Raw genomic sequence first — 18,029 nt, forward strand, 5'->3', positions numbered from 1 at the left:
GGCTATTAGCTAAAATTTGAGGAAAGTGGACAAGTGGAGGATGATAAAAGAAGTGGCATAAAGGCATAAACACTATGTACTGCAGATGAAAAAGGACATGACTTTCAGATCCATCTGGCCCTTCAGCATCAATACAAATGTTCTCAGTGGACTGATGGCCTTCAAGAAGCCAACCTTGAGGAAGGAAACAAGGAGAAAATCTTTTTTTAAAAACTGGAGTGAAAATTAATGGCAACAGGTCATACAGATCGATGAATCAAAGTGTGAAGTTTTTGGTTTGGTTCAATATGTACAGAGGAGATCAGGAGAGAGGGACAGTACTGAGTGTCTACACCTACCTGTAAAACTTGGTGGAGGCTCTTTCATGGTTTGGGGCAACATTTCAGCCACTCATGTTGGGTATCTCACCACTGAGAGAATCACCAACACAGAAAACTGCCATGGGATTTTGAGCCACCATCTAGAAAGCATCTGATTGACAACTGCTTCATTGTTCAGCATGACAGGGATCCCAAACACTCTACAAGTGCAGAAGGAGCATACCTGGATAGGAAAACACAGTCATGGATTGGCCTCCCCAGTAGGGTTGGGCGATATGCAAAAATTTTCCAACCGGCAATAGTCAGTCCAATAATCGATGATGGGCGATATTTTCACGCATGCGCAGGCTTTTTGATGGGCGGAGCAATGTAATCATGCACGGACTGATTAGCACGTTTACAATACAGAAGAAGTCCAAGCATGGACGAACTAATTTCCCCCCAAAATTAGGGCTGTCAGCGTTAACGCGGCGTTAACGCGGTCGTCACGATTAACGCGATTTTTGATGCCCTCCTGGAGCACAGAATGAACAAACTTCGGACAAACTACCCGAAATGCGTTGACACACACATTTCAGGGATTTTGACTCCGTCTGCGCTCCAGATGGGTTTATTATTAGTCGTGATGACGGCGCGTTAACGCTGACAGCACTAAAAAAATATAAAGTCCCCAATTTTGGATTTCTTTGGCTTTAAACCAGATGAAACAGGTAAACCTGATGTAAACACTTGTGCAGACGTGTAGTGCGAGCAAAGTACTTAAACACCACTGACTTGCATGAGCATGCACGTGTCCACCATCCGGCTGAGTATGCTAGGCTATCACCAGCTTCTGCAGCTGCATCAACAAGCATTTGGGTGATCTCTGAGGAGGGGGCATTTGCTTGCAGATGAAAGAGGGTGCTGTTAAAACAGCGCTATTATTATTATTTTTTTAATGTTGGCTGCTTCTATTAGCTCCATCATTATTAGCAAACGTACTCATGGGCAAATAAATAAATAAATCGCCCTTGACCATCGACAATGGGCTCAGCCTATCGTCGATATATTCGTCCGGTCGCCCAACCACACTCCTCAGAGCCCGGACTTCAACATCACTGAAGCAGTCTGGGATCATCTTGACAGAGAACAACACAAAAACAGCCAACATTCAAAGAAGAGCTGAAGAACTATTCCCGAATATTACTTTCAGAAATTACAGCTACCTAAGAGAGTTCAGCATGTGGTGAAGGATGTAGGTCATACCAAATATTGACTTTCAAACTCATTAGAATTGCTCAAGCTCTGTTTTTGTCCTATATACTGTATTTCCATATATGGAAATGAATAGCTCAGGTGGCCTGTGGTGTGTCCTTGAAAAGAACAGAAATATTTTTCTATTTTCCTTGCAAAATATAGAAACGTGAGTAATGGCTCCACACGGTAACCAGTCAAGTGTTTTTTCATTTTGAGAGGCAGATGTTTGCATGGATGGTGTTCGATACACCTGCGCTGTTGTTTCTCTGTAGCCTGTACTGTTGTCTTCTTTGGGTTAAATTATCAGGGTTAATTCAGACAAGGAGTTATTTTAGGAATCAGCTACAAGCTTCTGTGACAAATTTCCACAGAAATCACTGAAAATGTTTGGATTTCATCAGAACTACCATTGCTGCTTCCATCGTCTTCAACTGAATGCAAAGTGTGTGTCGGTGCACACGTGTTTGTGCGAATCTCAAAGCAGCTCCTCCCTTTCATTATGGAACTACGTGGTGAAAATATGTTGGAGACCCAGCTTTACTGCTATCAGAGGTGCTACGACCTTTTCATCACTGAGATCTGACAGATATTTTGCTGCCATGTGACTAAATTTAAATCACACTCCATCTTAAAAGGTTTCCCAGCCTGAGTTTCACTTGCTGTCTCACATAAACGAGCCTGACGCCATGGAAATGTAACCCAGGCAAATCTCCCTGCTTCTCAGTCTGCGCCTTCTCTGTTTCCAGGTTGCTACTGAGCTTGTTTGGTGTTTGTTTACTGAGTTAAAGCTGATTGGATTCATTTAAGCAAACAGTTGAAGGTTTGTAGTTAGTTAATTTACAAACGTCTCTACTTAATTCTGCAGTTTTCTTTCATGACAGGCAAAAAGTCACATGGATGATGTCACATTTATCTCCGTTTGCCTTTTATTTCCAGTTTGTGTGCACATATATAGATATAGCTGTATTAGGAAACATGAAGTAGAGCATGATTAATGTTTGCTGGCCTAGTTTTCATGGGGTGAAAAATCTGTTTATTGTGAGCTGGTCTGAGGTCAGAGTAACATCCCAGAGGCTGGTCACATGAGTTAATCTGGCGATGAAGAGCAGCGAAATGTTGGCCATGCGGACTGACAGCATTCCTGCCTGCACACCTCTGACTTAATGTCACTTAATATATGATCCAACAAACAGACATGCTTGAAAATGTGTTAATCCCAGGATACATACGGCTGTTTAAACCGTCCGCTATAACTTCAGTGGGACTCCTTATTAATAGCACAAACATATGTTGTATATCTTTAACTTGTTTTGATTAATTAGTAGCTGCTTAACTGTTTAGATCAGGACCAGGAAGCTTTATTAACAAGTTGAACAAGTATTTCGGTATTTATGTGGGGAAAGTGCACGTGGTACACGCTCCAAGTACTTCGGTGTCCTTGTCACCGTGAAAGCCAACAGACACTGTTCAGTATCTCCCGTCTCTTGTCAGCAGGTATTCGTCATTTAGTGGCCACACTGTTGTTCTGTCAGATGACTGCTTATTAATATTTTATGTCTTCAATCATTTAAAAAAAGTTTTTGCAGAATGAGAAATATTTTTGATTTAATCTTTATGTAACCAGGATGTCGAGTTTTATTATTCTAAATCTAAAGCAACTAAATGTTAATGTGTTGTTCTGTAAAAGATTGTAAAACAATGCAATATTTAATATTTTTCGTCCTGTGCATCACAACAGAAATTTTCTGTTTGCTTGTTTTACAGAAACAAAGACAGCATGTACCACGCTCTGACCTACGCCACCATTCTAGAAATGCAGGCCATGATGACCTTCGATCCTCAACACATCCTAGTTGCAGGGAACACCATGAAGGAGGCACAGGCTATCTGCCAGAGGTGAGACTTTGTCAGTTAGCTGATAAAATAATAACCAGCTGACTAACAATGACAGGGTCTCTTTTTTTGTTAGTTCCTCTTTAGCCAAGTCAGCTGCGGAAGTTTATTTTGTCTCAACCCAAAATTGAACAGCTTAATGAGCTCTAGTTTCGGTAGTAACATCCTGAGACTCTTCCAGCTCAGTAAAAACAATATTACTGAAGCCTCTGTGAGAATCCATCGCAGAGGCTTTTCTTAGGGCACCACATATGATTAGTCATCTTATAAACACACGTTTATTTCGGCCAATCTGACGTCAGAGCTGCAGTTTCTCTGTGTAAACACTCTGACTGCTCATAGGAAACTTACCGCACACTCAGCCCTTTTTCTTTTAGCAACCTCATCGTGCAGCGTCTCAGCATCCTGTGTTTAGATGAATAAGGCTGAGTCACGTATCTGAAAGGAAACATGATAGGAGGGGAAATGCAGGGCATTGCGACATAAGGTAGGATTGTGTGTGTGTGTGTGTGTGTGTGTGTTTTAAACTGATTAGAAAATTGGGTGATGTCGTTTTGTGTTTCTCCATCAGGCAACGCAAGAAGTCTTCCTTTTCAAAAAACTTCACAGAAGGTCGGTACAGTCATGCATACATATGAGTCTGTGTGTTATTCCTAAAAACAAACCAAGGAAACAGATGTTAGTCTGAGAATATGCTCTGGAATTCCCTAAAAAGAGGAACCTGCTTGTATTTCTTTTAGTCCAGTTTAATAGTTGAGGTTTTAATAACTTTAGCATAAATTATCTAACCTCTGAAGTGGCTGCAAATTTTACCAGGGTTTTAGACGAATGCCCCCCTGTGATTTTACCTGCACCCTGCGATTTGATTTTTAATCATTTCAACAGCAAACTGAAGAAAAGCCTTGACTCCGTTGCTCCACTCACCACCAAAAAGATTAACGTAAAACATGCATCACCCTGGAGAAACGAAGAAGTCAAAACACTCAAAAGAAACTGCAGGGCAGCAGAAAGGAGGTGGAGGAAAAATAAAAATACTATCAACCATCAAATATTTTCCGAGCAACTTAAAATGTACAATAATACATTAAGGAACTCAAGAAATTCATACTTCACCAAAATAATCAGTATTAACAAAAATAATCCCAAGGTCCTCTTTTCCACCATAGATCATTTATTTAACCCTGATTTTAACAGCTCCCAAAGAACCCCCACAGACTCGCTCTGTGAGCAGTTTGCAGACCACTTCAGGGGAAACGTCAGCGCCATCAGATCTGATATTTCATCTAATCGCCATATGTTTGTAAACACATCTGAGGGCTCGATTGTACCTGAGGAGACACTGGACAGCTTTGTCCTGGTTAATGCTGAGAACTTTCAGAAGGTTTTCTCCACAGTGAGACCCACCACATGTCTTTTAGATCCAATCCCTTCTTCACTCTTTAAAACACTTTATGGATTTTTTGAGGCTGAGCTTTTATACATGATGAATTGCTCTCTTCAGTTGGGTGTCTTCCCTGCTGCCTGCGGCGGTGGTGAGGCCCCTTCTGAAGAAGAGCAATTTGGATTGTAATGATTTTAATAACTACAGACCTGTATCCAACTCACCATTTTTAAGTAAAATCTTAGAAAAACTTGTTTTTACTCAGATTAATGATTTTCTAAATGATAGACAGATCCTGGAGATATTCCAGTCTGGATTTAGGGTGAACCACAGCACAGAGACGGCTCTCCTAAAGGTTTTAAATGATCTTAGATGTAACTGGGACTCCCAAAAGCTCTCAGTCCTGGTGCTACTGGATCTAAGCGCAGCCTTTGATACAGTAGACCACGCTGTTCTTTTAAACAGACTGAAACACATGGTGGGCCTCTCTGGTGCTGTACACAGCTGGTTCACTTCCTATCTCTCTGACAGAACTTTTATGGTGAGTATGGATACATGCTCCTCTAAGATCCATAAAATGACATGTGGTGTGCCTCAAGGGTCGGTTTTAGGCCCTGTACTTTTTAATTTGTATATGCTCCCTCTCGGCAGTGTCATCAGGAGGCATGGAGTGAACATCCACAGTTACGCTGATGACACGCAGCTGTACATCTCCGTGTCTCCTGATGACACCAGACCAAAGGATGCCCTTTTTAACTGTATCTTAGATATACGATCTTGGATGGCAGAAAACTTTTTACAGCTTAACCAGGACAAAACTGAAGTTTTAATCGTCGGTCCTGAGGCTCAGAGAGAGAAACTCTTGTCTAAATTAGAGGCATTTTCACTATGTCCTTCGCTACAAGTGAAAAACCTGGGTGTTATTTTTGACTCTGAGCTTGGTTTTATCCCACATATTAAACATGTAACTAAAATTGGATTTTATCATCTAAAAATTATAGCCAGACTCCGCCCTATTCTCTCTCGGGCCAACACAGAGATGTTGATGCATGCTTTTATTACCAGTCGCATTCATTACTGCCCTGCTCTCTGGTCTTCCTAAGAAGAATATTTCAACTTTACAACTTTTGCAAAACTCTGCAGCTCGTGTGCTGATGAAGACCAGAGGGCGGGCCCACATTACACCGGTTTTAGAATCGCTGCACTGGCTCCCCGTGTGTTTCAGGATCGATTTTAAAGTTCTTTTATTGGTTTTTAAATGTCTTAATGGTCTTGGGCCTTCTTATCTCTCAGATCTGCTTTTACCATACGAACCCTCGCGGACCCTGAGGTCCTCTGGTACTGGCCTTTTGATTGTCCCTAAAGTCAGGACACATACTCACGGAGAGGCAGCTTTTCAGTGGTATGGTCCTCGTCTGTGGAACAGCCTGCCGGAGGAGCTCAGGGCCGCAGAGAACGTACATGTTTTTAAGAACAGGCTCAAGACCCACCTTTTTAATTTAGATTTTATTTAACGTTTATTTATTTTATGCTTATTTATTCTATCCTGTTATTCTATTATTAATTTAGGCTTTACCTAATATTTATTGATTTTATTCTTATTCATTTTTTAATCTTCTTACTCTATTTATATTTATATTTATATTTATATTTATATTTATATTTATATTTATATTTATATTTATATTGTATCCTGTTCTTATTTATTTTATCATTTTACCCTGTATATAGCCTATTGTGTCATATCTCCAGTGTTTCCTCCGAGGGCGCTCTCTGCACCGGGGCTGTGATCGACCGTGGCTGCTGGGGCTCTGAGGGTCCTCTCAGCCTGGCTGGGGGGCTCCTTGGCCTCCCTCCTGCTGTGTGCCCGGCCTGGAGGCTGCGGTCTGTGACCGGCTCTCGGTGCAGACGGCTCCCTGTTATAGTGTTTCCTCACTTGGCTCATGCGAACCCAGCCCAATTTTACTCTTTAAGTGTGCGTGTGTGTGTGTGTGGGGGGGTGTGGGATGGGGGGGGGGAAAATATGTGTGTATTCACATCATTTATGTCAATGAGAGTGTGGGGAGTGAGTTGGAGGGTGGGGTGGGCTGCTTTTAACTATGTAAAGCACTTTGTGCTACATTTTTTGTATGAAAAGTGCTTTATAAATAAAGATTGATTGATTGATTGATTGAAGTTATTAGATGATCATTAAATTATTCTAAATAATTAAAATGTTTAGACTTTGTAAGTGTTTAAATGTTTGCTCCATGTTAAAGTAGTACCTCTGCATGTGTATGTGTGTGTTTGGTCATTATGCTGGAGCCCGTGTTTGATTGACAATAACTGGTACAATCGATTTCACTTCAGAGGAGCTCCATGCTGAAGTTTGTTACGCCGAGTGTCTCCTCCAGAGGGCAGCGCTCACCTTCCTTCAGGTCAGGAGGCTTACAGCAGCCAGTGCTACTGATGTGTTTGCCACCATCACTCATTTTCTGTTTTGTGTTTTTAAACTCATTCGTGCTCAGGATGAAAACATGATCAGTTTTATCAAAGGAGGAATCAAAGTGAGGAACAGCTACCAGACTTACAAGTGAGTATCTCCAGGATATCCATGTTTCCATCCCTGTTTCCTGGAAGACCTTTTATTCTTCCATCAGGACTTCATCGCAGCTTATTCCCCTTAATTTGCTTATATCTTAACCCCCTCAGAGAGCTTCACACAGTCCTGCAGTCCTCCGGATACACTCATGGTGACAACCATGGGCATTTTGAGGGTGGCGTGAAACTGGGAGTGGGAGCTTTTAATCTAGTAAGTAATAGTTTGCACTTGTGCCTCATTGATTGACTTAATTTTGTGATGCTTGGTTAACAAAAAAGGCACCAGAAGAGCAGAAGATCTGCATAAATTAAGAGCTGCTCCAGCCTAACATGGCGATAGCTGCAAGAAATCCAACATAGTTTGTTCAGCATCTGTAATAACAATGAAATGCTCTGTAATTATGTTTCTGACCTTTTCATTTCCACTGCTTGTTTGCTTCCTGCAGATGATTTCCATGTTGCCTACTCGGACACTCAAGCTGCTGGAGTTTGTCGGTTTCTCTGGTAATAAGGTAAGCGTTTCTGAGAAGTCAGACTTCTGACATGGCGCTCTCTAACAGCTTTGGCTGGAGATATTTTGCGAGCCGATACACCCTTCCGCTCTGTTTGAAATGCCTCTTTATGAATCAGAGAAAGAGAAGTGTTTCGAGAACTGTAAGTGCATCTGTGGTAGAACTCATCACACTACTACTAAGACGAGTTTGTCGTGTTATTTTTCATGGAAACGTGAAATGAAACTTGCAACCATCAATGAAATGATGGTTGCTTTGATAATAATGAGCAATGACTATTTCTCTAAATTGTGGTTACCAGTTGTAACTACTGATTTCATTCATCAAGCCATCACATCAGCACCTCAGTTGACCTTTGAATATTACCATCATGACTGATTTATCTTCCGGTTATGAACATGCAAATACTGCATTTCTTGTATTTTGTACTTGCGTGTTTTGCACACAGGCCAGTTTGTGAGTCAGAGAAGTGGTAGACAAGCAGATGCTGTTTTATCCCCAGAACACGCTGACTAAACACAGAAGATTTTCCCATAACTACTTTAGTGTATTCTCTGTGTGCTGGTTTTACTGCTAATTGGCTGATAGATCTTCCACAAATGAAGACTTAATGTAGACTCAGAAAATGTGTGCAACTGTGTGTGTTTATATAGGAGTTTGGTCTCCAGCAGCTTCAAGAGGGCTCAGTAGAAAGTACATTCAGGTCCTTCCTGTGCAACATGCTTCTCCTCTGTTATCACACGTTCATGAGCTTCATACTAGGTGAGCAACACACCCACACACGCACATCTGCAAATTAACACTAAAAGATGCAATCTGAGCTGGGTTCCTTCTGTCTCGCAAAGGCACTGGAGAAGGAGACGTTGAGGATGCAGAAAAACTGCTGGAGCCATATCTTAAAAAATACCCCAAGGTATGTCAGGATGAATGACTGTGTGTGCTTTTCAAATGTTGCTATGATTGTTTGTGTCATTCTCACAAACATACTGTGTTTGTCTTCATCCAGGGATCCATCTTTTTGTTCTTTGCTGGTCGGATAGAAGAGATCAAAGGCAACCTGGATGCTGTGAGTAATTTATTTTCCCTTGGAGAAAGTGTGTGTGTGTGTGTGTGTGTGTGTGTGTGTGTGTGTGTGTGTGTGTGTGTATTTTTAATGCATATCAGTAATGTATTTAAATCTTGTATTTTGTAGTTCTGTTTATGTCAGTATATTTATGTTTTTTGCACCATGTGAGAGAGTACTTCCTTCATCTTTTAATCCTTACATAATGACAATAAAGTCTTGAATCCTGAATGTTGAAAATGTGAAGTACCAGAATGAAAAGCTCTTTCAAATACTTAACAAATCACCTCATGTGGAATAAAGGTCATAACTATTTTTTTCTGTATTTTGCTCATTTTTCTAAACATTGATTGCCAGTTTTGTGTCCTTAACTAAAATACTGATAAAGTCAAATCATCTCTTCTGCAAACATATCATATCGGTATCATAATTTAGTGGCATATGTTTGACAAACAGCGATTCTCAACCTTTACGTGCCTTTCTTCCAGGCTATCAAGCGTTTTGAGGAGTGCTGCGAGGCTCAGCAGCAGTGGAAGCAGTTCCATCACATGTGCTACTGGGAGCTGATGTGGTGCTTCACATACAAAAGGCACTGGAAGATGGCCTACTTCTACGCTGACCTGCTCAGCAAGGAGAACTCATGGTCCAAGGTGGGCCACCATAATGTGGGATGTGAATCTGAGCGGGCAAAGTAATAAAAGAAATGTAAAAGTTAGTGAAGTCAAGATAAAAAATAAATAAACAACAACCGTGGTGCAAAAAACAAAAATCATTGTAAATAAAACAAACATGATATGCTTAAAAACAACATTACCAGGATAGAATGCGGATCAGACTGGTTCTTAGTCAAATGAAATACAGTTAAATACTTTCTTTTCTTTCGGCTGCTGCCTGTAGGGGTCGCTATAGAGAATCGCCTGCCTCCATCTCTCCCTATCTCCAGCTTCCTCCTCTGTGGTCTTCTTCTTTTCCTCCTGCCTGGCAGCTCCATATTTGCCCAGATTATCCGCTGTTCCTCCTCTGCACATTCCCTCTTTAACTATTCAGTCTGAGCTCTCCCTCTGATGTAGATATGATTAAATACAGTAAATAATACATTAAATCTTAAGTACAATTTCAAGAAAATAAATATTAAGATTTTTCATAAAGTTTTTACTAAAAAAGGAATATTTAATGTGAGAGGGGAGCTATCCCAGAGCTTTGAAGGTGCTCCTCTATACACTCCATTTTAACATAACAAAACATTTACATTTTTTCCGAGGCTTTAGCTGTAGTGCTACACTTTTTGATTTCATATACCTTTGGTTCCCATTTATTTTTCAGTCTTGGCACAGATTTTACTTTTTGACTCAACCCTCCCATATACTCACATCTGGCAAAGGCACTAGGAGTTCAGTTTTATTACCCGATGAGGTTGAGTTTGTGTCTCCTCTTCTAAATAAACTCTTTACAAATTCCATTTCAAAAGTTCAGGAGAGCAGAGATGATTAAGGGCCACAGGAGACTTTGGCTGTTGAGCGACTGCAAAGAGTCAATAAAGCCATCTATCCATTTTCTTAACTACTTATCCAGTTCAGGGTCACGTGGGGGGCTGGAGCGTATCTCAGCTGTCACTGGATGAGAGGTGGGATATACCCTAGACAAGCTGCAGGTCCATCATCAGACCGACCATCCCTCCATCCATCCATCCGCCCATCCATCCATTTTCTTCGGCTTATCCAGTTCAGGGTCGTATGGGGGCTTCAACCTATCCCAGCCGTCATTGGCTGAGAGATGGGATATACCACGGACAGCCTGCAAATGCATCACAGGGGCTGTTCAAACTAAACTGTGCAGTTATTTTAGCAGAAACAGACATGAACTGTTCTCAGGTCACAAGAACCAAAATCCTTCCAACATATAAAAGCACCACAAATGTGGATGTCCAACTTTTGATTTTTGTCTTTTTTCCCCTCCTCATCTCATTTTCAAAGGAAGGATGAGATTTAATTAGTAACCACGTTTTTCCTTCCCTCAGGCTACCTATGCATATATGAAAGCAGCCTACCTCAGTATGCTGACTAAGGATGATTGCCTAACCTTTGGGGAGACAGCACTTAGTCTGTTCAGGTAGGAATTAAGACGCTGCTGAAATTACTCAGCAAAGCAGAGATGACTCACTGTGAAAGTATCAATAATGTCATAATCGTATCTTCCCCAAAGAGCCTGTCCTTGATAAATAATATGAGCTAATATTTAAGAATACTCTATAAGGTGTATCAGAGGAGTAATATGACAGAAATTAAACTGGTGTTTTTGGCATTAAACTCTTTTTGTGTCACAGATATTCTAATTTTTTGTGGTAACCATTAACGGTGCTCCATGATAAAACATTTGATTAGACTGTTGGGCTTTTAAAACTGTCTGGAGGATATGTAATTACTAAATGCATCTCATATTTCAGGCAGGTCCCAGGGCTCAAGCAGAAAATAGCAGGAAAGTCTTTGCCAACGGAGAAGTTTGCTATCAGGAAAGCCCGCCGCTACCTGGCAGAAAATCCCGTACCTCTTCCTGCTCCTCCGCTGGTGAGCACTGGATGACGCCATCTTGCATGTTGCCCAGTAAACATAAATTAAATTAAAGTAAAGCCAAAGACTTTACTTGACATTTGCCTCCTATTTACCCTGCGGTGCAGCCCTGTAAAACGTGAATGTACTGGTTCAGCCAATCAGAATGGACAGTTTATATGTGTGACTCATAGCTCAGACAGCTGTGCTATTCTACCCACAGACTTTATATAATAGGTGAACTTGTGAACTATAATTTTGAAACCTCAACTTTGTAATTTTGGTTGGTTTCATATTTGCTTGACCTGACTGAGACTGCACATTCATACAAGTAGTGACGTATGAATCAGAAGTTAGTCGCTCCCTAAATCAACCTGCTGTGTCATCTATTCTACCCTAAATAGGATCATAATTTACTAAATAAACATTACGCCGTGTCAAATAAGCACTGAAACTAGTGACTGACCATAGCAGCATTAGCAAAGAGGTAATCGAGGGTTGTTATTTCACCAGTGGGGCACATTGCACAGTTAAGGTAGCATGGATCTGTTTTGAATGGCTGAACCTGTCAAATGCCACAGCAGTTTGCACATCTGTGCCCATAGTGCTAAAGGTGATTATCCCGAGTGTCACTGCAGAGAAAATGCTTTTTTTGTTGACCTGTAGTAAAAGATTATTATTGGTTGTTAGCCGTGCATGATTTGTGCATGTGTTTGTCTGTCTTCTAGGAGATGATGTACATCTGGAACGGTTATACAGTCATTGGCAAACACAAAGACTTAACTGAAGGCATGCTGAAAACACTGGATGAGGCACAGGCTCAACTTGAAAGTCTACCAAGTATGTAAATCCATTAAGCACATTTACAAAGACAATTCTGATTGAAATAAATGCTATATTACAGAAATTAATCCAAACATATTAGAGACGGGTGTTGATGTAGATATAATTGAGATTGTTTGTTCAGAATGACCCAGTCTGTCTTCTGTTTGCTGCCGACTTTTAGGAACGGAGTTCTCCATAGATGATCAGTGTTTGCTGAGCCTCCTGAAGGGACTGTGTCTCAAACACTTGGGTCACCACGAGGAGGCAGAGCACTACTTTACCCTCGTCCTCTGCAAGTAAGAGCCTTTCCTCAAAGTGCTTCAGTTACAGAGTCGTCTGATTCAGTCTTTCAGTTGTGTTCTGGTGAAAACAGGTTGACATTTGATTTTTGTTCTCGTCTTCAGTGAAACTCAGATCAAGTATGACCACTACCTGGTCCCCAATGCCCTGCTGGAACACGGCCTGCTGTGTCTGCAGCAAGGCAGAAAAGATGACGCTATCAAACTGCTAGAAACAGCAAAGTAAGTCTTTGAACCAGCAAAGCATATTTAAGTCATCTGTACTTAATAGAATATGTATGAATCAGATACTCTCCCACATTCTTGTTGTAGTGTAATCAAGTGTTAACAGTACATTATGCAGTCATGTGAAAAAGAACGCTTTTCACAGTATGCTCTGTAACTCCCTCCAAGTTGAAAAACGAACACAAGGCGTTCTTGATTTACTGGCATTTATTGCACACGGGCGCCACCAACGATGCCACCAGAGATGCCGTAACGATGCCAGTAAATCAAGAACGCCTTGTGTTCGTTTTTCAACTTGGAGGGAGTTACAGTGAGAACTCATTGGCCGCATTAACTTGCAGGGGTTAAATGAAACGCTTCTTGTAGTGTCACTCTTTCCCATAGTCGAACACTCCGTTGCATGCGTCTACATGTTTCTACCACCACCAGAGAGAGACGAAAAGCATGCTGCGCTCTACCGAGTGTGGCGTGTAACTGAAAATATTGTCACCCCAAACAACAGACTAAACATTGGTTCCACCCCGGAAACATTCTGTAACCCTTGTAAATGTATTTCCAGCCAACAACATACATTACATCACACACATATATTAACAATAAAGTATTTCACTTATTCATTGTAACTTGAACCATAAAATTGTCTCAAATTGCATAACTGCTGCTGACGGCAGCCACACTCCCACCAAATCATTAATGATTTTTCAACTGAACCTCGTTGTAAAGGCAAGTGTATACAGTCCCTTAGTCACATAGATCACAGAGACAAGAATTCTGAACTATTCAGCTTCAAGTAGGGTAACTGTTTTGTGGATAGGTCTTTCAAGATACACTGGCTTGTTAACTCTTTTTCCTTGGTCATCCAATGTCGCATCACTGATTAGCAGCTCGAGTTTCCTAATGATTCCATCCTCACTAGGGTACACCTTGGTTACCTTGGCCAACTTCCACTCATTTCTGGGTAGACTATTGTCCATCAGCACCACAATGTCGTTGATCTTAGCATTTCTCCGTGCCTTGTACCATTTTCCTCTCTGCTGAAGATTCAGCAAGTATTCCCCTTTCCATCTGGTCCAGAATTCATTAGCCAGGTATTGCACCTTGCGCCATCTCTTGCGAAGATAAAGGTCTTCCTTCACAAACTCACCAGGTGGTGGTAAAACCACTGAAGACTTCATAGTCAGGATGTGATTCGGCGTAAGAGGCTGTGGACCAGTGGGATCGTTCAACAGGTGAGTTGTTAAGGGCCTACTATTTATGATCGCCATGACTTCATAAAGGTAGGTACGCAAGGATGAAGTGTCAAGTCTTCTGGATGAATGATCCAGAATGGATGTCAAAACACTTCTAATCGTCCTAATCTGCCTTTCCCAGGCCCCACCCATATGGCTGGCAGATGCCGGGTTCATGACAAACTCACAACCTAGTTGTCTTAGGCTTTCTTGGTCCATTTTCCTTACAGATACCAAGAACTCCCGTCTTGCTCCAACAAAGTTGGTACCCTGATCGGACCGAAGTTGTCGAACACTTCCTCGTATGGCAATAAAGGTTCGAAGAGCATTAATGAAGGCATCACTGGTCATGTCGTCGAGAAGCTCTATATGCACAGCACGAGAGCACAGACATGTGAATAGCAGACCATAGCGTTTAAGTTCCCTTCTTCCCTCCTTAACGTAAAACGGGCCGAAACAGTCCATTCCACAATAGGAAAAAGGGGGCGATGCTTCAACTCTCTCACGCGGTAAATCTGCCATTCTTTGTACCTCAGCATTCCTTCTGAATTTCCTACATTTGACACACTTGTAGATGTAGGAAGACACTGCGTGACTACATCCCAATAGCCAAATGCCATTTGATCGCAGCTCATTCATCGTCATCCCACGTCCCTGGTGATGAACCCTTTGATGGAAGTGTTCAATCAGTAACTTTGATATGTGGGTTTTGTTTGGCAAGATCATTGGATGTTTGATGTGTGGGTGTAAATCTGCATGCTCCAGCCGACCTCCCACTCTTAACACACCCCTTTTATCCAAAAAAGGATTCAGTTTGTGCAACCTATTTGCACGATCTCTTGTTGTTGTCTGCTTCGATTTCAGATCTTTGATTTCTTCAGAAAACAGTTCGTTTTGGACAGTAGCTATGATGAAAAGCTCTGCCTCTTTCCTCTCCTCAAGACTGGTGACTTCGTTTGTTCTGTACGTCAGACCTTTCAGCTCGTTGACGTATCGCTTGAGTCGTGCAATTGCTTTAACTAGCCTTGTCCAGTTTGAGAATCTTGAGAAATGATTGAGCAACGAATCTTCTGTGGTCAGTGTCTTATGGACAAAAGTCTTACGAAGTTCTGGATCTTCAGCTCCCAACTCTCCCACCTTAATGTCATCAGCAGGAAGTTTATCCTGCCAGAGAAAATCTGGACCGGTGAACCAGCTGGAAGTAATTAGTCCCTTTGCTGTCAGACCCCGTGATGCATGGTCAGCGGGATTGTTCTCAGAAGTCACATATCTCCATTGGTCTGGATCGGAACCTTCTTGGATACGCTGAATGCGATTTGCCACAAATATGTGAAACCTTCTAGCCTCGTTGTTGATGTATCCAAGAACAACCTTCGAATCTGTCCAAAAGAATTCTTTGGCTTGAACTTCCAACTCCCTTTTAAGCAGGTCACTCGTTCGCACGGCAATAACTGCTGCTGATAGCTCAAGCCTGGGTACTGTGGTGACCTTTGTAGGAGTCACCCTGGCTTTGCCAATAACTAGAGAGCAGTGGACTTGGTTTGAAACACTGATTGCTCTCAAGTAAGAACATTCACCGTACCCTTTAACACTCGCATCTGAGAAATGATGCAGTTCATATCTTTCGACCTTCTCAAAACCTTCTGGGAGATAACAGCGCTGAATTTTGATGTCAGCCAGGTTCCTTAAATCCAATAGCCAAGACTCCCACCGTGGTTTGAGCTCTTCTGACAGTGGTTCATCCCATCCAACCTTGTCTTGACACATCTGTTGGAGTATTTGCTTTCCAACCAGAACAAATGGTGCCACAAAGCCGAGAGGGTCATAGATGGATGCCACAGTTGATAAGACTCCTCTTCTGGAAAGTGGGCGTTCATCCACAATCACTCTGAAATGGAACTGGTCTGCAACAATGCACCATTTGATTCCCAGAGCTCTCTCAATTTGGGACTCACCAAGAACCAAGTTGCGGTTTCGTACTGAATCTGCACGTTCACTCTCTGGAATGGATGCAAGTACCTCATGATCGTTAGAAATGAATTTGTGAATTCGCAGTTTGCCAGCACTGCAGAGTTGCCTTGCTTCCTTTACTAACTTAATGGCTTCATCCTTGGTTGCGACACTTGTGAGCCCATCGTCCACGTAAAAGTTTCGTTCAATGAACTGAATGGTCGTTTCACTGTAGTGACCATGTCCTTGGGCAGCAACATGTTTCAACCCAAAGTTTGCACAACCAGGGGAAGAGGCAGCTCCAAATAGATGCACTCGCATGCGATAGACTGATGGTTGAGCCTGGAAGTTTCCATCGTCCCACCAGAGAAATCTCAAGTAGTCCTGGTCCTCTGCTTTGACGTGAAACTGATGGAACATACGCTCGATATCGCACATTATGGCAACTTGTCCCTTGCGAAAGCGACAGAGAACACCTATCAGGCTGTTCGTTAATTCTGGTCCGGTAAGAAGGTGATCATTTAGTGACACGCCTTCAAATCTTGCTGAGCAGTCGAATACAACCCGTATTTTTCCTGGCTTGTGTGGGTGATACACCCCGTGATGAGGAATGTACCACACAGGACTGTTGTTAATTTCTCCTCTTGGGACCTTTTCTGCATCCCCATTTGTTATGATTTCACTCATAAAGGTCGTGTAGTCCCTTTGATATTGTTTGTTCTTTTCAAACCTTCCTTTCAAACATCGAAGCCTATGGACTGCACACGTCTTATTGTCTGGGAGATTTGGTCGATCTTTCTTGAAGGGGAGCGGCATTTCACAGTGACCATCCGCCTTGATTTTGATTCCTTCTTCCATGATGGTTAGGAAACGCAAGTCTTCCTGAGATAGATTAGCATCCTCTACTCTTCTCTCACTGAAGTCAGACTCAAGCATCCTCAGCACATCTGGCGGATTGTAACTTGAACCATAAAATTGTCTCAAATTGCATAACTGCTGCTGACGGCAGCCACATGCTCCATGATTCATTAGCTGGTAGCACCAATAACTGAATTGAATGGCAGCGTAACGAAGGGAAGGTTCAGGGTCACCCGATTCAGTCCTAAAAATAAGCTTTATCAAAAAGGAACGTTTTAAGCGTGGTCTCAAAGTAAAGAAGGTGTCTGTTCCCCAAATCCAAACTGGAGCTGATTTCACAGAAGACGCCTGAAAGCTGAACGCTTTCCTGTTTATTTGTTTAATATGGATGTTGAAGGACGTAGGCTGGTCAAAAACGACTCCAACATTCATCGCAGTGTTACGGGAGGACCAGGTGATGCCATCCAGAGTTTAAACACCATATTTCTGAGATTTGTGCAAAAAACGTTTTATCTGAATTTGAAAGCGGGCAATTAGAGGTCACCCAAACCTTTATGTTTTTAAGGCATGCCTGCACTTTAACTAACTGTTGTGTGTCATCTGGCTTCATGGATAGGTAACGCTGGGTATTATCTGCATAGCAATGAAAATGTGTAATGCCTTCTAATAATAAGGACTAAGGGAAGCATGTATAATGTAAATGGAATTAATACTGATCCCAGCACAGAAGCCTGTGGAGCCTCCATAATTACCTTTATTGTGAAGATGACTCCCCATTGCAAAACGAGCTTAAATCATCACCCCTGGCCTCCACCACCGTGCTTGACAGTTAATATGGGGTGTGCTGATATGCTGTGTATGGTCTTGTTTTGTCCAAAGGATATCCTTGTAATTTATTCAGACCACAAACCTAAATCGTGCTGCTACGCTCTACCTCCTGGCAATTCTTCCAAACAAACCATACTTCTTCAATCTTTAATTGTACTGTGATGAACTTTGTCACAAACATGCTGAGACTCTCTCAGCATTGCATTGTCTGACTTTGGGGTGCTTTTCCTGGGCTTTTCCATGAGACACTTGAATGCTCCAGGTCACACTTGCTGATGATCAAT

General features: G+C 41.9%; 1 protein-coding gene and 1 long non-coding RNA gene across 3 annotated transcripts in view; one reads left to right on the top strand and one right to left on the bottom strand.

Moving 5' to 3' along the window:
• ttc39a (tetratricopeptide repeat domain 39A) overlaps positions 1–18,029 on the top strand; it is a 34,557-nt gene that overhangs the window by 14,375 nt on the left and 2,153 nt on the right. For both annotated transcript variants that reach the window (XM_082522799.1, XM_082522800.1), the window contains 15 exons: positions 3,321–3,452; positions 4,021–4,061; positions 7,180–7,247; positions 7,338–7,402; positions 7,522–7,621; positions 7,857–7,922; positions 8,576–8,684; positions 8,768–8,835; positions 8,929–8,988; positions 9,474–9,635; positions 11,003–11,094; positions 11,429–11,549; positions 12,260–12,371; positions 12,538–12,652; positions 12,761–12,877. In XM_082522799.1, coding sequence (XP_082378925.1) covers positions 3,321–3,452; positions 4,021–4,061; positions 7,180–7,247; positions 7,338–7,402; positions 7,522–7,621; positions 7,857–7,922; positions 8,576–8,684; positions 8,768–8,835; positions 8,929–8,988; positions 9,474–9,635; positions 11,003–11,094; positions 11,429–11,549; positions 12,260–12,371; positions 12,538–12,652; positions 12,761–12,877 — 1,428 coding nt within the window. The remainder of the gene's footprint in view (positions 1–3,320; positions 3,453–4,020; positions 4,062–7,179; positions 7,248–7,337; positions 7,403–7,521; positions 7,622–7,856; positions 7,923–8,575; positions 8,685–8,767; positions 8,836–8,928; positions 8,989–9,473; positions 9,636–11,002; positions 11,095–11,428; positions 11,550–12,259; positions 12,372–12,537; positions 12,653–12,760; positions 12,878–18,029) is intronic.
• Positions 9,560–10,770, bottom strand: LOC309699681. The gene is made up of 2 exons (XR_014274435.1): positions 10,621–10,770; positions 9,560–10,046 (listed from the first exon to the last, which is right to left on the bottom strand). It is a non-coding gene; the product is annotated as an uncharacterized lncRNA (long non-coding RNA).

The sequence above is a fragment of the Aulonocara stuartgranti genome (genome assembly GCF_965226115.1).
Source record: "Aulonocara stuartgranti genome assembly, chromosome: 23".
Classification (NCBI taxonomy): Eukaryota; Metazoa; Chordata; class Actinopteri; order Cichliformes; family Cichlidae; genus Aulonocara; species Aulonocara stuartgranti.